This window comes from Channa argus, chromosome 2, assembly GCF_033026475.1.
Source record: "Channa argus isolate prfri chromosome 2, Channa argus male v1.0, whole genome shotgun sequence".
Taxonomy (NCBI): Eukaryota; Metazoa; Chordata; class Actinopteri; order Anabantiformes; family Channidae; genus Channa; species Channa argus.
The window spans coordinates 4277106-4304165 of record NC_090198.1 but is presented as its reverse complement, the minus strand read 5'-3'; the positions used below and the strand labels follow the sequence as shown (position 1 = coordinate 4304165).

The 27060-nt window shown below is 41.0% G+C and overlaps 1 protein-coding gene across 11 annotated transcripts in view; it reads right to left on the bottom strand.

Moving 5' to 3' along the window:
- The window catches only part of znf536 (zinc finger protein 536), a 216555-nt gene that overhangs the window by 49088 nt on the left and 140407 nt on the right, over positions 1-27060 (bottom strand). For all 11 annotated transcript variants that reach the window (XR_010912298.1, XR_010912299.1, XM_067494954.1 and 8 more), the window contains 2 exons: positions 20899-21057; positions 11013-12782 (listed from right to left, as the gene is read on the bottom strand). Coding sequence is in view for 9 of the 11 variants with exons in the window: in XM_067494954.1 (XP_067351055.1) it covers positions 11013-12782; positions 20899-21057 (1929 nt within the window). In the remaining 2 variants the exon portion in view is untranslated. The remainder of the gene's footprint in view (positions 1-11012; positions 12783-20898; positions 21058-27060) is intronic.

The following is a 27060-nucleotide window of genomic DNA, read 5'->3' as shown; positions in this document are numbered from 1 at the left end:
CTCAATTTCACTTGTCACTGCAGGAGAACACGAGACTTTGTGGCATTCAAATAATAATTGCCGATCACTCAGCGCTAAACATGTTGAGTGAAATAGAAATGACAAAACGTAGCGCACACAATGGCGGAATCAAAGATAAATTCAGATGGGGAGGGCAGGAAAAACACGAAGAGAGAGAGAAAGAAAGAAATAAGTTGAGTGTTCTTCTGCAACCAGTAAGAGATGAGGATAAGGGGTCCAGTTATTAGCTTGGCCTGAGGAACAAAGGGCCCCAGTGTTGGAGGGCAGCTTAATACCGAGCCAGTTACTGTACCTTTCAAAACTAATATGTAACCATATCTGTTTTAAAAGGACGATTCATATTACTGTGAATGCACGAGGAAAGTTGTTCCCATCCCTGAAACCCAGGAAACTGGAATCCCACTCGTAATAATTCCGCGCACACACTCACACACTTACTCAATTGCAGGCCTGGCCTTTTGTGCAAGGCCTCCTATTTAAAAAAAGATGGCGACATGAAATTTTTGTAATGATGTAAAACATCTTCAGCCCCCCCCCCCCCCCCCCCCCCCCTCCCCTCCCCCCTCCCCCCCCCCCCCCCCCCCCCTTAGCAGGACAATGCTGCATATTGTGCTTTATTGTCACTGTGGCGACTCTGAAAGGTCAGCATGGGTGTGTCTGTGCAGACCAGGGCAGCGCTGAATGAAAATTGGGTTATATGTGATCAACTAAGTTATTAATCAGATTAAAATGGATTCCCTCCGCCTGTTTAACTAGGCAGGAGGAGAAAGGAAGGAGAGAGAAAAAAAAAAAAAGGGAAAGAAATGCAGATGGAGAGAAGAAGGAAAGAGAGGGAGGACAATAGGCCAGTGTTTGTTCGTGCGAGAGCAAAGAAAGTCATTGTTTTAGATGCTGAATTCGGTGTTGCAGATGAGCTTCGATAAGCCCTGCGTGTAAACCAATGTGTCTAAAAAGCATGTGCCCTTGCCACAGATGCCCCCTGGCTTCATCCAGGTAACCTTTCTAATCCTGATTAAATCACTGTAATTAGAACAAGCAGTGTTCCTCCACCCCCATATTTCCCTAATAAAACAATGCAGCAGTTTAAATCGGTCGCTGGGATTTGAAACGCAACAATGCAGTTTATATCCATCTCTGCCGAGGAATTAAGTATATTTTCTAACTGCTAATGTTATAATGTTGCAGGCTTATTTGTCTCGACGCTCGCTATTCTTATTCCCCCAGCGGATTGTGTTCTCTCTGTCTCTCTCTCTCCTACTCTGTGTTTTTTATTTTTTTTTATTTTACTAGCACAACTTTGTTTGTTTGAGTCTTATTTATTTGTTCTGTTGTGCTTTTTGATGTTTAAATCAAACATGTTTTTAGCGAGTGGTCGGGATCATCCTTCACTACAGGAAATAATGCAACTTATTTGTCCTTAATTGCCACAGAGCTTTTCAAACACAGCAACTTGCTGCCTGTGTGTCTATGTCTGTGTGTGTGTTTTTTTTTTTGTTTTGTTTTTATTAGTATCACCGCATGCCTCCATTGATGTGGAATAACAGTGGAAATAAAAGTTGACATAGTTTCTTCATTTTTACCCCCAAACCACCACCACCTACCCCCCCCCCCCACACACAACCCACCCACCCCCCCACAAAACCCCCAGTTTCCCTCTCTCTCTGCCTCGCTCTCTGTTGTTTTTTATATATCTGTGTTTTCCTTGAAGTTGCTGCAGCATTGTCTCATTATGTGTCGACTAGCTGCGTAAGTGTTATTATGCCTGGTGTCTTTGCCTAGTGGTACTGTTCCCTCTTTCTCTCTCTCTCTCTCTCTCTCTCTCACTCTCTCTGTTGTATCTCTCTGTCTTTCCCTCAGAGGATGAGGAGCTTTATGAGTACAACTCCTCTGAGGGTCCTCTTCACATCTCTAGGGCGCCTGGGGAAGGGAACGTTGCATTCTTAAGAGGAGCAACTCAAACTGAACAAAGTCTACAGGAGTCAGGGAAGAATAAAAACAAACAGCAAACTAACGAGATGGGAAGCAGAGATCATGTCAAATATATCGGGTTGGAAGGCCAATTTATAACCCATTGTTTCATGTGTTTGCAGTAGCGAAGACAATGCGCTCTAACGTATGAGTGCAGGAGGGGAAAGGGGTTTGCAGACTTGCATATATATACATAAAAGCACTTTATTTGCACATAAACACACACACACACACACACACACACGGAGTGTATGAATGTAACCTCCCCGCTCCCACGCTGTCTTCACTCCTGTTTCCCCATCCTGTTGCAAAAATAATGAATAGAATAATTGTCATGTAACTTTGCAATCATCCAGCATTTGTCTCCATTTCCTTATCAAGGGCAACTCGATACTGGCCTTCATTCACTGTACTTTACGTCCAGGAAACGTGATGTGGCCACTATCATCAGCGGTATTATTGAAGATGGCTGAGAGAGAGGATCATGGGAATAATATGAAGCCTTTTTTATTTATTTTTTTCTCTCAAAAAGGGCCTTTCAACAGGCACAGCAGTTGATATCTGGGGAATTAGTGAGGGGAAAATATTTTTAGAGCTATCACATCTGCCGGGGAAAACAGAAAGGCAGAGAAAGAGCGAGAGCAACAGGTACCCTCCTTAGGGCTTGACAGCAGCTATTACACTTAATTGCTCTTTGAAAACTACACTATTTGCACTTTTGGGTGACAAGGTGATAATTCACCTCTGCACAAGTTAAATTGGTAATATTGTTGCACACGTTAAAATATCACCTCGCCTTCGCCAGCCGTCATAGCTGTCATCTCAGTGTGGCAGAGGCGCACAATGAGAGCCAGGCGAGGTGTATCACCAACAGTCGTCTTATTTTTCTCCGTTAAAAGACAGACAGACAGGCCTCCAGACGGCTTAATCACCAGAGGAGCCCTCCAGCAATGAGGGGGGAAAAAAAAAACGAAAAAAAGGAAAAAAGAAAGAGAGCGAGCGAGCGATAAAGAAAAGGGAGGATCCCAGAGTGTGGGAAAGTAAAAAAGCACAGATCCAAGAATGAGGTAGGAGTCTTACTGGACTGAACAGACACATCAGGGGCTGATATTTCCTGTAGTCAGACATGATATTGGTCAAACTCTGGTTGAAATTTTTTTATCGCATTAGGCTGTTTACAAGAACATCTGACACAACATTGGGCGACTGCGGTGCAGGAGGTGGAGCGGTCTTTTCCCAGCTCCTCCGCTCACATGTCCAAGTGTCCATGAGCAAGACACTGAACCCCAACCTAGTTGCTCCCGGTGTGTGTGATTGTGAGCGCGAATAGGTGAATGAGTAGCAGTGCAAAGTGCTTTGAGGACCAATAGGTAGAAAAGCCATTGATTATTTCCATCTATAACATCAGACTATATTCAGTTTATGTAGTAATGAGGATGCGGCATCATCATTTAAAAAAAGTGATACTGGACAATAAGCCAAGTCTGATTCAGTCATGAAGACATGATTCAGTTCTTCGGGCAACACACAATGAACCCCAAGTTGCTCCGAGTGGGTCAGGCAAGTGCCTTGTATGTTAGCTCGTTTACCAGCAGAAATGATAAAGTTTTCAACTTCTAAGAGTTTGTGTTGAAGTGCTTGGTAATTTTTCCCCCCCAAGAACAATAAAACCAATGCTAGAGGGGCGACTCATTACATTGCTGAGGAGAGGCTATTGACAAGTTCAGCTCTCTGTTATCAGGATTTTTTTTGTTTCTCAACTTTAATTAAATAAATGAACACTCATTTATTTATCACATGTTATGTTGCAATTGTCACTGGTGGCTGTAAAAGTCTACTATCACACAAATCGCATAAGTTCACCTTAAATACAACTTCTCTTTAGTCCAGGGTGCTTTTAAAACCAATGACTTTAAAATGAACAAGCAAACAATGGTAAAATCTACCAAACAACAACATTTTTATTAAGAAATGACAATCCTGCTCTGTACATGGGTGTCACCACGAGACAGTTATCTGAGATGATTGATTGCAGGACAAATCACTGCACTGTCTAACCAGTTGAAGCTTACAGGATTACTGAAGTCAAATAACAAAGGAACAAATACTTGACAGTGTGCAACATGAGGCAGTCAGATGGTTTCAAGGATACAGGCCATATAGACATACTGTGCTGCTTATCTTTGCTGCTGTCGATATAGTGCTATGTTGTAGAGATGTCTACAAGGAAAATGGGAGGGACCTAGAAATAAAAATGCCATCATAATGAAAGAACCAAAGTGTAACAAAGGGTATAGACGAATGAATATGTGCTTTGATTTTTAAATTCTGGCACAGTTTATGTTTGTCCTACTCAAAGAAGAGATTTTGAACGACTGCCCTTGAATCTATGGGCGAAATGGTCGATGCACAACGGTGAAACATGCAGTATTTATCCAAAGCCCTAATGTATCAGCTATATGGAAACTGTCTTGAAAATGTGATCATGAACACCACCTGCCACCCCACTAGGATTCTCGGATGTCACCCTACTCAACTTTCAGAGCTACTTTTAGGTGTACAAAATAATTACAGCTACACAGGTAAGCTATCTGTCTAGCTCATTAGTAAACACAGGGGTGTCTGGGAGCAATAAGTACCTCAGCCCTTTTCCACTTGTCAAAGCATTTTGTGTGAGTGTTTATGTGTGTGTGTGTGTGTGTGCGTGAGTGTGCGCACGCACATGTTTGCTAGAGACAAACAGCAACCAAATTCATGGTAATTAACCACCTGATGAGGACAGTATTATTGGCAATTACCAGGTTTTGCATTATCAGAAGTTTTAAATGTGTGTGTGTGTGTGTGTGTGTGTGTGCAGCTGACCTTACATCATACAGAACAGAGAGTGTTATCTGGGGGTAAGTCATGTGGAGAAACCGGTGGTCAGTGTCACCAACACTGCTGGCATCTGAAGGTGTGCTACACCTGGGAATTCCCTTAGATTAGAGCCAGTCACTGAGCCACAGCAAAAAAAAACTCCTCCATCCATCAGATAAACACACGCCAGCTAACATTATTCACCACGTCCAGTGATACTGCGTACAGTCAACTTAAAGCTTAAATAACTTTTAGAAGCTGGCGCTTACTCAATCCTCTTTGCTCCATCCAGCCTCCCGCTCCCTGCTCGGCTACACTGTCCTTCACTCAACTACACCTTAGATATTACATGTTATCAAATCCCAGTGACAAGGTTCCAATTAGTAATCAGGTAGAAATATCTAAAACTCTCTCATTGGCTAGAAACGCACTCGAAAACAGTTTAAAATAAACGGCCATGCAGTGTTGTCAGTGCTGTACAAAGTGACAGCCCTCATAAGAGCCTTTAACAGCGCACACATGTTTCAGGGCATATCTTTAGTTCAGAAAGGAAAATTCCAAAAAGGTACTGCGCCATACTGTAACTGTAAGAGACCTCTAGGGTATATTTAAGTCAAATGAATTTGATAAGTAGCTGTAATTTTGTATTTGTGCACAGAAGTGAAAAATAAAGAGATAAGGTTTGATTAACGCAGGTTTCAGTCTCCTGGAGGATTGATGTACGTAAGTGCAATACGATGACATTTTCAGCTAATGTATCTGAGTTATTCAGACACCAGCATATGTGCTTCCTGTAGCGTGTGTGTGTGTGTGTGTGTGAGGGGGGGGGGGGGGGTGGTGCCTACCTTTCTTACACTTAAACCAGAGAAAGTGAAAATTACACCACTAATGCCAACTGTGATCCACTACATCTGCGCTTCACAGCGAGCTCACCAATCCCACCATATGTCTTTAATTACCATCAGTGTTTTACAGGACCTGTTTCACACACACACGCACACACGCGCACGTGCTCACACACAATTATCCGCATAGTGTCCTGCACTCTTCTCTGCCAGCATGTTTTCAATATTTCCCTCATCTTCCACACGCATCCATATAGATGTGTATGTATGGATGCGTGTGTGTGTGTGTGTGTGTGTGTGCTCTGTACATTTCTTGCTCGTTGTTCTAATGTGACCTAAGCACTCATAGTTCAAACCCCTCACAGTGAAAACAGGCTTGAGTGCACTCACTCTGTTAAAGGTAATTGGCCACTAGTGACACAAGTAGTAAGAGGAAAACCAGACTTGTGCACAATTACAGAAATCAGCGTGATTATTATTTTTTTACATTGCCTTTGTGTAGTTTGGAATAAACCTTCAAGTTGTCATTTTTATTTCTCCACTAAAGCTCTTTGAATTTTTAAGTTGCTTGTCTTAGAAACTTTGAATTCTGATATTAAAATATTGAATGTAATTTTCGTAAGGTCATAATTCTAAAGAAAAAGTCATCATTTTTAGTTCAAAGACAAGATTCTGAGTTAAACCAAATCTTAACTTAAAAGTATTTTAAGTTAAGATTTGGCTATAGCTATAGCTACAGCCATAATCAACATGTCATGCCAATAAAATAAAGTATGAAAAAACTGGTATGGATAAAAAAATTCCAAATATATCTTTCAAAAGTAGAACACGGGACAAAAGCAAACTTTACGTTTATTTGTATTATCGGTGTTGCTAAACTGAAGAATGAACAGCACCCTGTCGTTCATCGCTGTGTACATGCTGTGCTTCCTGCTACTATGCAGCAACACCAAGGCACTGCCACGCATTCGTCCTCTCGCTTCTACAAAAGTAAAGTGCTTTTAGTGTCGACTTCAGTGTGTGCACGAGGTGACTCTCACAGAGCTACAAACACCGACAAACAACAGCACTTCTGGGGAGAACTATGGAGCACAGTGTGAGAGTACTCATAAAGTGGGAATGATGGGTCTAATTCATGTGAGGGTATCCGACGTTCCCCTCTCTCCTTTCTCTCTTGCCTATGAGCCAACTCAACTATGTTTATGTAATCTGCTTCTCGAGTCGCAATAGGTGCTCGGCTACGGTACGAGCTCTACCATTTTCTCCTTGGAAACTGTCAACACACTTATGCAAGTCCTACACTTCTATCAGCACTTCTCCTCTTCTGCTTGTCAGTCTCAGCCTTGTAAAGCCTTCCTCAAAATGTAACAAATCATCTCATCGTGATTTGGGGCGAGTTATTTTAAAGAGGATGAATCCTTCATGTAATCGCAAATTTTTTTTTTAGTTATGCTGTAGAGATCTGTCTTTTTCTGTGAAGTTTGGTAAAAAAAAAAAAAATAAATAATAAAAAATAAAAGCCAAATTAAATCTTGCGTGATTTAATGTGGTAAAACAATGAAAGGTGAAAACCTCAGAGGAGGATGATCTTATTCGATGCCCACTGTAAAATGAACAAGATGGTTGGAGCTAATGTAAGTAATCTGACGTAAGAAGCAATGTTCGCAAGCAGTTGTAGCATGTACAGCACTGTTTGAATAATGTAATACTTCATGTTTGATAATGCATGGCTATAGATAGGTCTCCACTCCAGCCAAGTATTGATTGTGTTAAGCACATCTACAGTGCAGCGAATGGTGGGGGTTCATATCAATCTTTACACAGCATATTGTACCTCAGTAACCAGATACCTTGTCTGATTACAGAGCCCTCAGGGCCGCTGCTGCTGTTAATGACATTTATTGATAAATCCAATTCCTGAGCCAATTTAAGGAGGTGTGGTTTAATACTACAGATGTGTGAACATGTGTGTGTGTGTGGATCATATATATGTGTGTTTCTGTTATGTGTCAGAGTGCAAGTAGATTCATGTGCATTGTACCCCTTTTCCCTTCCTCTGGGCATACTAATGAAGAGACGGCCACTCCAGACGTGCAGCCCGTGCCCTACAACAGCTCCCGTAGATTCAGAGGAGAATTTCAATATTAATGATTTATGCTGTATTTGCATACAAACCTAATGCAAACCCACTCCAGATAATCACATTTTGCCAGGTCTGAATTGAGTTTTATGGACGTCTTTGCTACCCCCACCCTCTCCATCCACCAAGTTAACAGTGGGATGTGTGGCCCACGCGCTTCATACTGCTGTGTGGACCCCAACACGAGGGGTTTACAAGTGGGCACATAAAGAGGGACTGTAGTGGTGCATTTTACTAGGAAACAAGTGAGTCTATTTTTCCATCCAAGTTTTATCATATGAATCTTTATCATATGTAGTCAAAAGTAGCGCGAATACTGACAGTGCTATGAACAACATTGAAGGAAAAATATATATTAAATTAATGTTATTTTATAGTTTTACTTCTGCTCTTCATCTGGCTGCATGTATTGGATCACTGTATGACAGTTTTATTTCCAATTAAGATAATTTTAAAGTACTAGATACAATACAGATGTGGGAAGTTACTATGTAAATTACTCGATTAAGGTACTTAAATAATAGAATATTTGTATTTTATGTTATTTTTCTTCTACACCCATTTAATTTAGACTTTAGAATTTATTCTTCTTAGTCCTTTTTTATTTATTTCATTTATTATTATTTATTTTACAGCTTTAGTTACAATTCAATTTTTTTCAAGAAGTTGCTTTTACTGAAGTAATAAGTATTGTACTACACTTTTGAGGTAATTGTACCCTACTTGAGTATTTGTAGTTTATGTATCCCCTTTTGAAATGGCAAGAAACTGTAAAAAAACTTTTTTTTTTTTCAGGAAGATATTATTTAATGGACACTGAGCTTATACAAATGTACATTTAGCAGAAATTAAAGTGAATATTTAATAATTCATCAAGGGGGATGCTTTTGCTACTTGTTGTTTTTTGTAGATGTTCTTTAGAAAAATATAGAATCAACAAATCAATTGTAATTAATTATTATGGATTAACTACCTGTCAGTACATAAAGAAACAGTTTCCTCATGTTTTCAAATAATTACTATATTTTTCAATGTTTAACTACTGTTAAACTAATGTGGACTAGAATAGATTTATTAACAACTGCATCAAAATGCTTGTACTTTTGTACATTAACTACATTAAGAGCATGTACTTAGCACTTCAACTTGGGTAAAGATTTTTATGATGTACTTCTACCTGTAGTGTAATATAATACTTCTGATGAAACACAGGGTTAACATGATCATGTACTTGGAAATAGACCCACCTCGGCTTGTTTTTAGTTTGTAGTACAGGTAACGTTACTTTAATGAAATAGAAATTCACAAAACTTCTTCAACCACAGATAAATAATAACAGTCCTACAGTAGTAATGAACGTGGCAGTGATTTTATTGAATTGTATGTGTAGTAATGCAGTTGCAATTGTATCAAGAACAGCAGAAGTAGTAAAATGAATAAAAGATCAAAACTACAGTTGTATTTGTAATAGTTATTAATAATTGTAATATATAGTGAGAGACTGTAATTACACTAATCCTTCAATCCATACTAAGCAACACTTATTGCTATAGCTTTACGTGGGGTCTGTAACATGCAGTCCATTACAGGTTAACAGGTCACCGCAGAGAGACACTCATTTTCACACCTACAGACAGCCAAGACTTTTTAAACTATGTGAAGAAACCTGTGCTTCCACAAGAAGCCTGTGGTAAAAATGAGCCCTCATCCCACTCAAGCATCTTCATTTTAAAGTATCATTCCAGTTCAAAATGAATCCTACAATACAGACGTGAATGTATAAAAGCTTTTGAAGTCAGCAACACCTATAAGGGCTTCGGTTAACCAATAATACAGGATAATACTGTTTATGACAATATTATATGATTTGATACACATACAGTAGCACTGTCAAAATAAACAAGGATAAAGTGAAGTCACCTAAGGTAATGCCAAAGTAAAGTACCTTTCTCATATTCAAGCACACTACTACATGTATTTATTTTTGCTGCTTCCCATAATTCTGAAGATCTTCTATGTTATCTTCCGTGTAATCCGAAAGATCTTAAATGTGAATAATTATACTTGGGAAGCTGGATACATAATAACTCGTCGATTTTTCTAATTACAATGAATGACTGGCTTAGGCTAGGACAAACTAACAACACGTAAGAAAGGCTTTTGTTCTGTAGTGAAAGCACTATCTACAGTATGACAAAGGTCAAGCATTCCTAGTTCCAAAGGGAACTGCCCACGTTGCATAGCTTACACTCGCAAGCTTCCTGATTAGACAGCAAGCAGGGCATTCTCTCACAAAGGCATTGCTCTACTAACACATACAGATGCATAAATATATATGACTGTAAACACAGGCTCTAGGCAACAAACCAAAAAAACTTTGTTGAAACAGGAAGGCCAACAAATGATTAAGAAGTCTAGGTTTAAAAAGAACTACTAAAAATAGTGACGTATGTGCGTATTTGTTAGTTTGATTAAAAATCCGGAATTGCCAACTCACTCACGTGTCTCTTTTCTGCCTCAGTATTCGGTGTTTCAAAGCTCAACGGCAACTTTGGCTTTTTACTTTCTGCCTCTACACTTAGAGACACTTTAGCAGCCACCCTAAAGAGCAAAAGAGCATTGTAAAAAAATAAAATAAAATAAAAGAAGAAAAAGGACTTCCTTCTTCAGTCTCAAGGATCGGCTGTAACCTTAGCAGAATCATGAAAGTTGACAGTTCATTTTTCACAGGGTCATAGATCGACGAGTCTTATAAAGTAATGGGCTTATGGGAGCCGGCTTTATGAGAGCTAAGATAGTTAAGAGACATGAGGAGGAGATGGCACGGGGAGCTGAGGTCCTGCTCTGACTCATCCCGGGTTATTCCCTCCATGCTGTGGGGTGGGAGGGAGGCGCTACACCCCCAGTAATATAAACGTGTAATAAAGATTAATCTGTTGCTAGTCGCCAGGCTGATAGCTTCTAAACTTGCTAGAAATAAGGCTGAAATCACTTCAGAGCCAATCTGGAGACCTTTAGTGACTGTCTGAGATACCGTTGTGGGTGTCAGGAAAAATGTATATGTGTTTGTCTTGTGTGTTTGTGTGATGGGAAAATTGAATTTGGGTTTCAAACGTGTGTATTCATGACTTTAGCTTTGTGTGAGCAGTACAGCGGTTACAGTAGGGGTTAAGCACACTCACCAGACACGTCTGGCCTCTTCATGCCCCCTGTGGATGCTCCTCCTGCTCCACTTCCCAAGCCATTGAAGGCGGGGAGGTTGTCATTGCTGTAGGCTCTGAGGACAGACAGCATGTTCATCTGCTGCTCAAGGTGTGTCTGCTGGTCAGCCTTCAACAGTCCTGGTGGACCTCCGGGAGACAGGAGGCTCAGGCCCTGCTGCCATTGCTTCTCCAGTGGCAAAGCTTGACTCTGGGGTCGAGGAACAAGAGAAAGTGGTGTCATGGCAGAGGACGATGCTGCCAAGCCAGCTCCACTCCTTGGGTGCAAAGAGGAGTCATCTTGGAGATGTTTAGGGTGGTTCTGGAGGTGATCTGAAGCTGGACTTTCTTCTTCCTCTCTTTGCAGGTCCATTTGCCCTTCCTCGTCTCTTTCGTCCTCCTCTTCGGGCACTCCTCCCTCCTCTTCCTCTTCATCAGAGTTATTCTGTCGCTGCTGTCTCTTGGGGGTTGTTGAGGGGGTCTCACTGGCACTGCGCACACCAGGCTTTACAACGTCATCGTCTGATCCAGCATGGTCCTCTTCAGTGTCTCCGAAGGAATTACTCTCACCAATCTGGACATCCCCAGCTGGAGCTGCTCCTCCAAAATGTGGGTCAAGTCCCTGCTCTGTGGCACTAACATAGCTATGAAGGCCCTGGTTGGCCCCCGGTGATCCATCATACAAGCCGCCGAAACGTCTGTAGAAATCGCTCTGGAAGGGGTTGTATGGCTGATCCAAGTGGTTGTTCCAACCTCCCTGGCTTTTCTCTCCATCTCTGTCTCCACCTTTGTCAAGGGCCACATTAGAGGTCTTGCTGTTAGAGGACTGAATGGTGGAGGTGGTGGGAGAGGCATCTCCATGAAGCTCCTTGCCTGTATCAGAACGCTGAAGTTGGGCTTTCCCCAGGTGGTTGGCCTGAAGGTGCAGAGCCATGAGCTCCAGTGAAGAGGTGGAGAAGGAGCAGAACAGACAGCCATGCCATGCCACGTTGTCATGGATGGTGACTGAAGACCCAGGGATAGATCCAGATGCAGACTCAGGCCGAACTGACACAGATAGATCAAGTGGTTCATACTGGGACCCGTGTTTGCCAGCCTCTGAGTTTGATTTTGTTTCAGCCTTATCCTCCCTGTCCTGGTCAGCAGAGATGGCCCGCTTAGCTTTGGGCTCACCATTATCATGGTAGCGCTGAGCCTGGAGCTGGGCTACACTCTGGTTTTCCTTCATATCTTTCTTCATGGAGCTGAAGACGAAGCTGTCCATGAAGGCCTGAAGAGAACCCTGAAAGTGGACTCCATTTCCCATCATGCTTTGGTAAGCCCTGCTTAGGTCAGAGAAGCTGGCAGGACTATCGGTCGCTGTTGAGACCAGGGAGGATGGGCCATCGGCAGTCTTCATGCTCTCAGCTAAGGAGTCAAATCGACGGTCTCCACGCTCACGCTCTCTTTCTTGCGGAGACATCATGCCGGCAGACGCCCACTGATGTGGCAGCAACGGACCTGCCCTGAAGTCGAGGTTGGGGGGCATTCCCTTAAAAACATTACGAAGGACATCTGGTCTTGCAAAGATGCTCCCACTGGCAGTCTTCCCATGATCCTCTTTATGGTCAGAAGAAGGGGCGTGGCCAGAGGATGGGCCTGAGGTGGTGGAGCCATTCTGACGTTCGCGATGGTGGCGCTCCAGGTGGTACTTTAAACTGGCAGACTGGGTGCCGGCATAGTCACAATGAGGGCACCGATAGGGTTTCTCTCCTGAGAGGTCAAGAAAGAGACAGAGAAACAGAAAGGGAACGACAGGGAAAATAGTGAATAATTAACCTGATTATTAGATTGACTGGATATCAAAATCTATTTATTGGAGCCAGGAATGTGGACCCTAGGGTCAAGAAAATTAGGTCAAAAGAGTAGAGCTCACAAAAAAAGAAGATGCATTTCATTAATTACTATAAAAGAAGATATTTTTCAATTGCCATGATTGTAGCTGGCATCAATATACACACAACTCGTCCAAAAGGGATAAGGGAAGAAAGTCAAAAGAGAGGAAGCAGTTTATGAACAAAATCAGCACAGAATGAAATAAACTACAAAAAAGTGACAATGAATGAGATTCTGCATTCAACTGCATTCAATTTTATTTTTTATTTTTTTCTCTCTGCCATAGACATCGGCTCTGCTCCACTCGATGTGTGTGTATGTGTTATTGAATGTGTGTGTATTGGGATGGGGGTGTGGAGTAAGCATCTGAATATGGGTCGATCCAGCTCGATCCAGCCCCGCCAAGTGAGCCATCACTCACATCAACACCATAAAAAACATTTCACCATATGGTGCTTTCAGTGCACTAAAAGAGATAATATTTTCAACTGACAACAAAACTGTCTCGATGCTATCTGTGCGTGCACAAGCGAAGGCTGAGGGGGTGCGCCGGGGTCTCTGTCTACGTGTGTTTCTCTGTCCGTGTGAAACTGTGTGGTGTTACGGGTGTGTGTGTGTGTGTGTGTGTGTGTGTGTGTGTGTGTGTGTGTGTGTGTGTGTGCTTGCTGTGGGGTCATCGTGCCTCTATTCTGGCCTTGCTTTGCTGTCAGGCCTGTGCCTTGATGATGAGAGTTCAATTTCTCAGACATTCCCTATTTGCAGTTTATCTTGAGACACATAAATCAGCAGATCTCCCCAACTACCGCCGCGCTGTGGTGCATTGAGAGAAAAAAAAAAAAATGCTGTTCATACAGTGAAATATAAGTCAATGAAAAGAGGAAAAGAAATGTGCAGGCAACATATGTGAAGCTCATGTTTGTTGCAATGAAGCCCTATGATTAAGAACAATAAGAACCACTGCAGGATGCACAGATTAAAGTGATTTATGTTTTAGTAAAAGAGGGGTGAATATGCTGTGTAACATTTACATATATTTATTTATGTTGCACATCCATATTCATGAATATTCTTGATAATGGTATAACACCAGCATTATTCTGCCAGAAGTGGATCTTCAATTGGAATTATACTTATGTTGAAATAGACCACATCCTGCAAGCAATTATAATAGGCTTGGAGTCTGAGCCAGATTTGGATTCATTAAACAATGAACAGAGAGAAGGGAAAAACGCTAAGCTTGATTTTTTTTTTTTTTTTTTTTTTTTTTTTAATATATACATATAAAAAGTTCCCAGGGTGAAATTTCTGTTAGGCCATTGACAAGGTGTCAAAATAGAGTTAGACTGGTGGAAAAAGAAATAGAAAACTACAGTTCTTATGTTTGTTTATATGCACTTTACTATATATAGAGTACATGGCCAAAAAATGTTTACATTATACACATGGAAACCATTTTATAAAAGAAAAAAAAAGGCATTGTTACGCAAGGCTGGCTTGAATGATTTAAGTCGGGCTGTGTAGTAAATCATGGATATAATTAGCAAATGGCATACTGCTCAAGTAATTTATCATTATTTAGAGGGCACCATTCCAGAAAAGACTCTGCAATCTGCAGACCTACTGCAGAGTTCTCAAATAAAGGGCCACAAACACCAACTCAATACAATATTGATACAGGAGAGAAAAGAATAGGAGGGTATACAAAAGAAAATTGAAGGTGGAAATGCTAAAGAGAGGAGGGAGAAAGGATGAGGGGGATAAAAAAAGAAAGAGCGTGCAAAGAGACGGATAACCCTGACTACAGACAGAAAGACAGATATCTTTTCTTTTACAGTAGAGTGGCTATGAAGCATAGAGTATATTTAAAATAAACCATATGAGATGAGCTTTTAACCCAATAAGTGCTTCTCCTGTGAGCTGCCGAACAGAGGCTCAGTGCTGATTTAATAAGGAAACGTCCCTGATGCAAATGATCATTCTCAATTCCTCTAACTGGACAAAATGATATTCTAGGAGCCAAATTAGACAGAAATTAGACTGATCTGATCTCCCCCCCCCCCCTCCTCTGTCTTTTCTTTCCTTATAAGAGGATGTTAATGTTCAAGGGAGGAAAATAAAGATTAATGTATCATCTACATATCTAAAATGAGAATGAAAAGCATATAAAAGATTTAATGTTTGAAACTCTCCTTTGATGTTTGCAGAGCAGGGTACACTGCAAAATAAATAAACGTGCCCTCAGAAAGCGATTAGTTTATTAAAGATTTGCATTAAAATTAAGCATTTAAACGTATCAGTAGCAAGTGAGACGGATGACAAGTGCATTTCTGAATGTAGTCATGTTTACGTATGTGTGTGCGCTCACCATTTGGTATGTGTGTGTCAACACATGTTTATGCATGCGTGTCGGCTTGAGCCTGTGTGTATGTATGTGTGTGTGTTTGTGTCTTAGAGGGCCATTTGGACTGGCTAAGACATCTGCTCCATCATACGTCAGGGGCCTGGTGTGACATCTGGGGAATATACTGTATCCTGCCTTGCAACATTACACACAATTTACTGCTAAAGGTCATTATGTACCCGTTAATCCACTTTTAATTGATATCAGCGCAAACAGCACAACCTCCCAGCCACATGACAGATCACTGCCACCACAAACCCAGGAAATTGCAATTTGGGAGTTAAAAATAGAAACATTTTTTTTTGTTGCTGTTGTCCTTCTTTCACTTTGTTGAACTACTTTAGACATTTTGTGCCTGACAACAGTAAATGATAGATGCTTTCGTTTTCTTAGCTACGACTTGAAAAAAACTAGAGCTCCTAAGCGTTTAAGTGACACCTTAGTGGCTGTAGATAATTGTCCCGCTCACTGGTGGGATCTACTCTTAAGCATTATGTTGCACTTCATGTGAACCGATTTCACCTGGCTTTGTTTCATTTGTGACCGCACCCTAGGAACAAGTACAGATAAATATCCCAAACCTGTACAGAGGGGCAATTAAAATAACCTAATAGATGCAACATATTGCTAGATGAATTTCCATTTGGCCAGAAGGATGGGAAAAACACCAGAGGGATGTTTGAGAGGCTCAACGGTGAATCGAAACTGTTTTACATCTGTTTTAAGTACATCTGTATATAAGTTAGTGGTTCATGGTGAATTGAGAATAGCTCCAATACTGTGAAGGTCAACAGCTGAATAGTCTCAGAGGGGAGAGTGACACCATAGATGCACGGAATAAGCACAGAAGAACTCTGGATAATGTGTTCACCTATGTTGAATTTGAAGTTTTCCGCTCATACGCTCTTTGTTCCAAAAGACACTGGATAAATCTTTTCTGTTGGTCCGTTATAAGTTCTCATGAGTCCATAATTGTGGTACAGTAGGTGACCTTCTACCTCCGCGTACAAACATTTACTGTCAGTTTAAAATAGGAAGCAAACTACAGTCCCATGTTGGCCAGTCCACTGGTTTGACGCCCACCCATGGACCCAACCTCCCTAAATAGGCCTCATGTGTATTTGATGTGTAACTCATAATGCTCCATTGAATGGTCTGACAAGAATATACTCCAGACATTGCGACAGACAAACCAGAATCATCCAGAGTGGAGCTCCGAGACATAAAGGACGACAGTCTACTTGATAGTAAATTCAATGAAAGTTGTTCGCCTTATCCTAGGATTTGTTGATAATAAAATATATATACAGTAAAGATATCCCAAATTTATCACAAAGATTGTCATCATGAGCCAATTAAAGCATATTTTTATTGACTGATATCAGCCAACAACAGTTCCATTCAGAGTTGTACTGCTTCTCTCTTTGAAGACAAACTGCTGCTAATTAATGTTTATTCTGCAAGTAACTTGACAAAAGGCTATAATGTAACTTGTCTATTGTCACATTGAAGTGTTCTCTGCAAGCTTCACTCCAAACATCACTCGTGAGGTAAGAAGCTCCGCTCTAAACTGTGTTGCACAGAGTTGAGCTGTGTGCTTCTGTACTTCCAACAACTCTAACAGAGTGAGACATCTTTTCTGTAGCTGATCACATCACGTCAGTGTCCAACAAGTCCTCCAAGTTTATACGTCAGTCGTCTCCACTCTCTAATATGACCTAATTAACCATTGGTATAGTCAGTTTCGTAGTTTTGTTCTCTGCTCTAAACTCTTCAAACTTTGCAAACACAGCGGTTCGGTTAGGTCAAACTCCAGTCTCCTGTGTGAAAGTGTTTCCACTCCATTCTTCGGTTACTCTTTTACTCAAAATATAAAGTATCAGTAATGTAATCTTATACGACATGCAGTATGTGGAAGAAGTAGCTCGGGATGATTATGGTGTGCTGCGTTAAATGATGTTATTTCAAAATGGCGTGTACATACATATTCAACATTTAAATGAGATTGGACTTGTCATCTGCAGAGACCAAATGTCTTAGGAATTGGATCAGGATGTCAGCCAAAATAGCTTGATTCGGTCATCCTTTATACACACTATTACCATATTTATATAGCCTCGTAATTGTTAGATATGAATGTGCACCAAGTTGCACAAATAATACAGCCTATTCAATTTAGCAACACTGAAAAAAAAAAAAAAAGTAATGATTTGGAGGAATATACTCAAAGAATGAGGAGAAAAGTGAGGAAGGGGGAAGGGAGGAGTGAGAGCAATGGAGAGGGAGATCACAGGTCCCATTTGATTCATCCTGATTACAAGGTTAGGTTAAGGTTAAGTGACATGGGCAAGTCCTGCCTCTCCTCTTTCTCTTTCCCCCTCACTTTGTCTCCCCGTTCTCATTTAAAGGTGGGCAGAGACTCTTATTGGTTATGCGGCCCTGCCTGAAGTTATGTGTGGCTATTGTCAAGAGCGAGGACCTTTTTATTTTTTACACACAGCTGCTTACTGCTAAATAGTGCCTTGTCCAGAAGGGGACAATCTGGGCCTCTAATTGCTGTCACTGAAGCCTAGATTCATTATGTGACTTTCCCATTAAAATGTGAGCATTAATTTGTATAATGAAATATCACCCTCTGCAGTGTGTTCATTAGCTGTGGCCCCACACTGTAGCGCCACAGCCCCACAATGTTAGCTACCTAGAAAACTGTGGTTAATTTTGCTAATGGATATTTTCCCACTCACTGTTCAAGAGGAAATTAATACTCTAACATTAGCTCTTTAACTTTTGGAGAAATTTAAATTCACTTCATTTCTTTCAAGCTGGTGTTAGTTGCTCATTAATCTCGGCGTTGCGTCGCACAATGCTGCCTCGACCGGCTCGGTAAGCAACTCCATTGTGTCACTAACATTGCATTAGGATGAAGGGGGGGTAGGGGGGGTCGGGGTGGGGGGGGGCTCGGCTGTCATCTGTGAATTTCTCCACATTGTCCCCGGAGCACAGAGAGGATCTTTAGCTGCTGTAAAAGTCATCTTGTGGATGTAATCAGGATTTCACAGTGGAGCTTGTGTGATTAGGTTATAGGAATGATTTAAAGGCCACATTTTGGCGACACATCAAGCTGCTTTTTTTCTCTCCGCATGCAGAACACTATGCTAAGGCTGTGCTTGGACAGGCCCACATCCAGAGATACATTCCGGTGCGAAAATCACAGGTGGCTCCAGAACTATTTTACTTAATGTGTTTTTGACATATGAATGGATAAATGTAAAAATACACTGTGTGAATGAAATTAGATGGGGCTACTTGTCTGTGTGTGTGTTTGCCAAATGAATTAATGCCAGGCCCGGGTTGAGATTTCCGCCTCCTCTGTGATGAAATATGGCCCTCATGGGTATCCTTACTGTACTACTCAAAGCAGACATAACTCAGCTCTCTCACCACAGGATAACAGATGCCTCTCTGCCCCCCCCCCCCCCCCCCCCCCCCAAAAAAAAAAAAAAAACTGAAGAATCCACCACTGGCTGGTTATGACCTGGATAAACTATTTAACATAGGAATCCTAATTATGTGAGTGTGCAGCAGACATGTAAGCATGCTGCATTACAAAGCTTTTCCTCTGATTCCTTTCCAAATGTGAGGTACAGTATGTGTCTGGTATTAAGGAAAGGAGAAAGGAGGTTACAGTACGGGTGGTCCCTCACTCTGCCTTTTATGTGCATGGGAGAAGGAAGGGGGGGGGGAGGACAGAAAGAGAGAATAAGAAGAAATCCAGCATTGATTTTGCCCAGCTGCAAGGGATTTTTCATTTTCAGTTGCGAGTGTTTTAGCCTCAGTGTCTCTACTGGTACCTAAAGATTATCTCCTGGTGAGGTGAAACAAGTAGAAAAAAGGTGCAGGAACATCTTTAGGAACTCATTCACATAGTTTTCTAAGATGGGAAAAAAGTTTTTTTCTGCATTCGTGGCTCACGTCACATTTCATGCGTCTTTTTTTGTAAAAATGAATGCGCTTGGTAATTGTGTCAAATATTGCATTGCCATAATAGTCTGTGCAACAGGGAAACTTTTAGAAACAACATTTTAAAAGCCCTTTAAAGCTTTTTACCCTGGGTTTCATTAATTGTCTTGCACTCCTGTCCAGTTGATCTTGGTCACATTCATATTTCCAATCCTCACTGACAATGTTGTTAAGACGAAACAACCAATCTGAACGAGTAACCTTCGGCTTTTCTTTTTGGCACAGTTCACCTACATGGGATGATCCTTTATTTCAACTTAGTTGAAGTCAGTGTTCAGTACCATTGCGGGAAGCAGTCTGTCCTTTATGTAGTGAGGAGAAACAACTTTACCTATGTGGTGTTGCCCAACCTTCACCAAACCTCAACAACTTATACTTTCAGCAGCTATGACCTAACTTCAACCGTAAAACTCTAGCTGAAGTCTTCTCATCTCCTTATGTGTGTTAATATTAAATCCACTTTTTCCTGCTGGAAAACACTGACTTCATGTGGGACGAACCGACACCCACCAGCTAGAACCAGGTGTCCTTGTTGTAAAGTGTCCTCTGCGTGGTCTAATTGTGACTTTAACCTGGATAGTCAGTGGGGCGTTTGTACCTTGCAGAGGGTTAGAACCCTGGCTACTGTCCATAGTCCACATCATTACTCTGACTGCAGCCAGCAACTAACTTCCCAGCAACAACTGCCTGGTGGTAGTACACAGCTCAGAGGCTCAGGATGCTTGACTGAAAAAAACCCTAAATCTATTAGGCACATCATCTCACGCATATCCCTAAACTGTGGACAGGCCGGCTTTGTTTTGGCTTGAAAGTTATTCAGAGTTAGTGAGTGTGAAATTGCCCTCTGAGTGATGACATCAGAGGACACTGAACCCTTGTTGTGTTAATTAGAGCTCAATGAAATGATGAGTATGAAAAAAAAAAAACAAAACTGAATAACAATGGCCTTAAGCCTCAGTGAGGGACACTGTTGGGAAACAGTGCTTCTTATGAATTGCTTTATTTATTTGTATTTGTCAGGTTGGAGAAAATGGACGGTGGCCTCTAGGTGCAAAACAATGTTTTTAAAAAAAAAAGACTTCTGAAAAGTACAATTTTCTCTTTTTGTGTTTCATACAACATTGGCTTTTCTGAAAAGTTTTTTTTTTTTTCTCTTTGGTTGTATTTTGTGTAATCAAGTGTTTTGCACCTATAGGCCACTGTAAAAATATGTTTACGGCCTTGTCAACACTTTTTGTCAATGGGAAAACGGTAACTATCTGTGTAGTTCTAAAGGACCCAACTCTAACCTTGTGAGTAGGTGTCTTTCTTTCGTTCTTCAAGCTTCCTGAGAGAAATAATCCAGTTCTCATCAATAACTAATATGCATTCAATTCATCTGCATCATATCCATCACATCAGAGTCAGATTGACTCCAATATCTGATTAGGCCAATATGCATAAAACAATATGTCATTCTAAGCCCAGAAGGATTGTAAGTACAAGTAGTAGAGTGAATTTTGTATGAAGTACAATACATGTTTTATTGCTGAAGCAATGCATTGGAAAAGTGATATACTTGGATTTACTGACCTGTGTGTATCCGTAGATGGACTTTAAGATGATGGGAGGTGCGGAAGGATTTGCCACAGTAGGGACAATCCTTGGAGGATGAGGCCAGAGTCCGCTCACGATGCTGGGACAGAGGCGGTGGGATGCTCCCAGCTGTCTTCCCCAGGTCCTCCCCAACATCTGGAGCACACCCACACACACACAGACAGCACAAAGAGGGAGAGACAAATGGAAGGTGTGTTGAGTGCCACTTCAAACCAGCCCTCCACACGTTACAACACAACTCATTTTTTTTTTTTTCCCCTTTCTTTCTCTCTCTTACCGCTGTCTTACCTTGTTCAAATGTGCGAACGCTATACCAAGTCAAATTCATCAAACGGGTTCACGGGCCGTGCTATTTTACTTGCTGACAGAACGCTGACAGTTCATAAGCTTTTCAGTTTCTTTTGAAACACCATAGTCCTGAGATACACCCCCCCCCCCCCCCCCCCAACTCAAACACACACTCACTCGACGCCACCACCTGCACCACCACCGCCTTCTCCTTTCTCCTCCGTTTTTTTTTTTTTACCCTTGCTATCACCATCGTTCCTACTAAGCATATGCTGGATTGCAGTGAGCAAAATTAACAATGCAAAATGAGACAGAAGGAAAAAAAGACGAAAAAAGAAAAAGTTAAATTGGGCTATGTCAGCATCGCAGGATCTCCTCACATCTCTTCCTGCGACCTGATTTTGACAGGTAGCTGTCAGAGATATGATAGGGTGATAACGGTTTTGACCCCACCCTCCGCCACTTCCCTCCGCGCAGCAAAAAACGATGATGCACAGTTTAGTGCAACAGCAGTCTGTTATCAACACAATCACCTCCTGAACGTGAATCGAAAGATGCGTGGCGACAACCTGGGAATGTGTTGACAGCAGCATAATCTGAGGTGAGGGTGTCATCATCAGATTGTACACACTGGCCTTGTTGTACGGAAGGTTAAGAGCCTGTGATGTGCTGACAGTGGGGAGTTTAAAGGCCTGAGCAACACAGTTAAGTTAGAACAAAAAAAAAAGAAAAAAGAAACAAAAAGGAACAAACGACAGATGTTTGATATGTCTTGTATCTTGAAGCTGTTAAATTAAAAATATCTGTACTAGTTCTGAAAGCATTTGATAGACGCTGCAGTAAAAGAGATTCGACTCACACAGTGCAGAACAGAGTTATGGATTTTATTGCAAAGGAAAAAAATCTATTTTCTTTGTTGATTTTTTTGCTCGTTTAATATTTTTCTTTTATATTTCGAGCGTGCTGCAATATTTATATCAACATTTACTCATCCGACATGTGAAAGAAGTCGAGAAAGTTGGTGGTGGTAAGTGGCAGTGACAGTGTCAGACAAAAGCAGCCTGTCCCAGTCATGTTTCATCGTAAACACACATAAACTTAGCATGTCAGTGTCTGCATGACCCCAACGAGCCCAAATACAGTTTGTAATGTTATTTATTTTCCAATTTGGTACATGATTTAGTATGTTTGTAGGGAGGAGGGGAAGGAAGGCAGAAAGAAAGAAAGAAAAAGAATCAAAATCGAGGAATCCACTTAGGCAACCATGCTGCACAATAAGGGACATTTTTTAACGGCGGTCTAATCTTTTTTGCTCTTTTTTTTGTCACTCCCCACCCCATGCCACCCCTCCTCTGTCGGGGAGTCAAATAAGGTTTACAAAATGGAAAGACCCAAGTCAGCAAGTCCTTCTCCACACTGACACTAAACACACAACTCCATTCAACAACGCCGCTATCAGGCTGAAGGCTATTTATCAGAACTGAAACTGAAAGGCAACCGAAATGTAAGTCTGTGACAATACACAGAGACTAAATACCAGATGCTTCTACTCGGGTTTGGCAACTGCGTAGTTTCATTCTGTGCACAAACCAGTAGACGGAAGCTAGGAGACAGTTAAGTTTTTAAAACCAGATGTTCAAATGGTGGATCTCGATTTAAAATCATTTTTGCTTTTTTTTTTTTGCAAAAGAAAAGAAAGAGAGGAAACTAAAGAAAGAAATAATTTCTGCATTGTAAAATATCATCTGTGTAAATAACATGCGTGTAAATGCCTTATTTTATTCTTCTTTCGTTCTAACACAACTTAATGTTATCTTGATGTTTAGGTCGATTTATATTTATTAAATATTCTTTGTGAATCTATGTAAACTTTAGCACCCATCAGCTGATTGGAGGAGTTATCTTTTTTACCTGACACAATAAACTATTAGTCTGCAGATAATATGATGATATTAAAGAACTCTTTGTTTTGTTCCATAAGTCTTGCAATTTCCATCAAGTGCATTACTGTGGTTTGGGGTCAGATTAAGTACAAAACCATCACTATTCCCAGTGACTCTGATAAAGTCTAAGTGTACAGGGTTAAGAGGTGAATTCAACACTGACCTTCATCATGATTAGCACCACTGTTTGTATTATTATATAAAATATAATACAAATATTAGTTGATTGCGTAAAATCCCCGAATAACTATTTACACTAAACAACAGTACAGTGTTATGGACTGAGGAAATGTCATTACGTGACAACTATTATACTTTGCTACGTTCTGAAAATGTATAAATTAAAATCTAATTTCTACAATTTGTTTTCATTATATCGACATTAATACGCTAAAAATATGTTTTTGAGGAAACTTGACATTTGGTACAAATTATATTTTGCACAAATTGTGGTAAAATTATGAAATAAAAATATATCTTGCCTAATTCATGCACCGTGTGGACACATCACAAAAAGTCCCCACCTATTGTTTTTCATTCAAAACTCGTCTCATAAAAAGGAAAATAATTAAATAAAAGCAATTTCCCCAGTGTTGGTCCAGGATGGCACCATACTGTAGCCATAGCTGCCTGCTCATAAACATATTTTGAGCGGTCTACTGTACAGATCCCTTTTTGGCAAGGATTCCACAGATCGTGTAACAGACAGTGGCCCACCTGCCCACCCCAGATGGGGCTAAAATTAAAAAATCCAAAACACAGATTAGAAGCAGGACAAACACCAGACCACACTTCCAAACACCCAAACACACAGACATGTACACACACACACTTACACAAACATGCATGCTCGTGTGTCAGGGTTAATAGTGCACCTGTAAGAGGAAGACACACTACTGAGAGGATGAGAGTGTGCTCTCCTGGCATATAACAGCCCTTCAATAATAAATGGGCCTCACACATTCCTACACACACACACACACACACGCGTGCGCAAAACACACACTGCAAAGAAAGGTAAGACCGAACTTCCTGCTTCATTTCTCTTCTCCTGAGTGTGTACACATGTAGCATAAGTGTATGCACACTCGTCATTCCCAGGCTCTATTGGGTGTCCAGCTTGCACGCCCTTAATCAGTTGACTGATCCACAGCTTTTAATGTGGCTGTTCCAATTACTGTAAAAGTCATCCTGCTCCATATAACCACAAATATTGACACTTTATTGCACAACACATTTATGACATTTTGAAGGTCACCCTGTATATTAGGCATCATCGTTCACAGCTGGGCGTGTGATGTGGGGGAGAGGCTCTAGATGACATGTTGACACCCGAATTGTGACTATCCTTGGGTATTGATTTTTGTTTCCCATCTCCAATTTTTTTCTATGTAAAGACAATTAACTGCATAAAATTAAAGTTTCTTTATATAAAAGCCTGTAAAGGCAGCTGCTATCACCGTTTCCCGTTCCTCTTACACTATTAAACAATTAGAAACCCGTGCATTTAAAAATGACCAATTTCATGTTGAGATGATGTTCACACCTAAATAAAAAACAATCATTAAGCACATTAAAATCATAGTAATGTACAGCCATGGCAGTTGCCTTATAGAAATCCATTAGCCAACAAAGACCTGGATGCATCAACGTCTAACTGTTTTGGTTTTCAGTTAAAGTTTTAGTCTATTCAGATTTTACGATTTTACTGTTTTAAACATTGCGTCTTGCCAGCTTTAATTTGCTGCCTTATATAAAGCACTTTGTAATGTGAGTTTTGAAAATGTCTCTATAAATATAGATTATCATTATTATAAGGATTATTAAACTGTTTTAATGAAAACATTTAAAATTAAACATGAATTAATAAACCCGCAGAAAATATTACTTTTTTCCTTTCTGTAACTGTAGCAATTGATGATTTTTCATTATATTGCAGGTAAAAAAACAGTCTAGAATCATGATATTTAATATTTGATATTTGATTAAAAAAGAGATAAGTATTTACAAGCCAGCACGTCTCTCTCATCTAAATTTGTTGCAAGTGTCAGAGGCCCCTGCTGATTTGACTTGTTTTATTTTAGCCAAAACTATTCTTCTTGCATTCATTCACACGGAAGATCATAATCCATATCCGGAATAAAACCACGTATCTTTAAATTGAACTTTTAAGCCACTACTACTTCTTTTTCCCCTGTCTAGCCATTTTAATATAACATCTATGAAGCCCTCACTTGCCTTCCTAGCCTAGGAAGAAAAAAAAAAAAAAACATGACAAACTGTGACTGTGCTGGTACAAGAATATCACAGAGGAGGGAAAAAAAAAAGAGGAATACATGTATAATTCAGCTGTATCTGATCTGAGACCAGCTCTTCTCCCCTCTGCCTTTACTGGTGTCATGGCGGCGTAATGGAACATGCCAGAACAAAGGCTCTGAGATCAGATTGGAGCAGAGTTGAGCAGGCCATCTGGGAGGCAGGCTGAGTATCAGTCACTCTGCCTGCTGTCTGCTGCACTCACACTCATGTACACACACTTCCCCTCTGACTAACAGTGTGTGAGAGTGCAACTATGTGTGTGTGTGTGTGTATAAGACACCTCACTCACTTCACACTGCATGTCACCAGGATCTTGCAACGAAGCAACCGATGCCTTGCCACTGTGGGGATAAGCCACCAGGGCAGCCTCGACATCTGACTGACAAACATAGAAATTGATAAGGATCTCTGTGGGTGTGTGTGTGTGTGTGTGTGTGTCAGTGCTCATGTGTGGGTGCCCCTGGGACGGGGCATGCTGACTACTTCTTTACAGCGACCACACCCAGCTCTTAATGGAGGACAAAAAGAAAAGACAACTCATCAACAACAACAACGACGACGGCAAAGAAATAAGCAGCAAAGACAGTGATTGCGTGTGCATGTATGGTGCTGGGGGTTGTTGGTGGTGCCTGGAGGGGGGGGGGGGGGGGTTATGGGGGGATGGAGGAGGGTTGCCAGTTCCTTAATGGTGCTCTTTCAATCACTCTTTGCACTCTAAACGTTCTGTGGTTTTGATTAGTATGATATCACTTTCAGGAAATAAAACTAGAGGGGGAGAAAAAAAAAAAGCACATCAGTCATAAAAACACAAGATGTTTTGCGTCTTGCTTGGCCATTATTCTAATGCGTCACGTGACGCCCCGTCAAAGCCCACTGGCCTCTACCCGTAGCCAAATAACTGATTGGGGTATGGGGGCAGGAAGGTGGTGGTGGCTGGAGGGAGGGGGGGGCAGAATGATGGAAACAGTTTGAAAAGGGGAAAGATATTAAGAGAGATTGGGTGAGAGGGAGGGCAGGAGGAGAAAGAGAGAAAGAGTAAAATGTGATGACATCATTTGAAAGGCATTAGGCTTTTAAAAATGCGCCCGGGGGGACTTGATTTCCTTACACCAGAGCAACACAACACCATCCGGCCTGATGCTTGCTTGCGCTCTCCCTCGTTCTCTCTCTCTCTCTCTCTCTCACACACACACACACACACACACGCACACAAACACTAAAACACACCTCCCAACACCCCCTTTCCTCCTCTCTTGCTCTTCTTTTTTTTTCTTTTTTCTTTTTCTTTTTTTTTTTTGATTTGGACCACTGCCATCTTTGTGAGCGTCTGGTTCATGCGAGTTAATCAATTTGAGGTTTAGTTACACTGCTGATGCTAGCATTCCAGCCACTGCTAGAACGTAATCTGAACTTGCAGAATTTATTAACCAAACACCAATTATCATTAAACACCACTGCATTATCCCCCTCCTTTTACTACCTGACAAGGACTACTTAATGAAAATTCAGATTAAAGTTATTTGGTCCATGATTTATGGGCACTGAGAAAGTCCTAATGCAAGGCTCTCTTAGTGTGCAGATGCTTTTG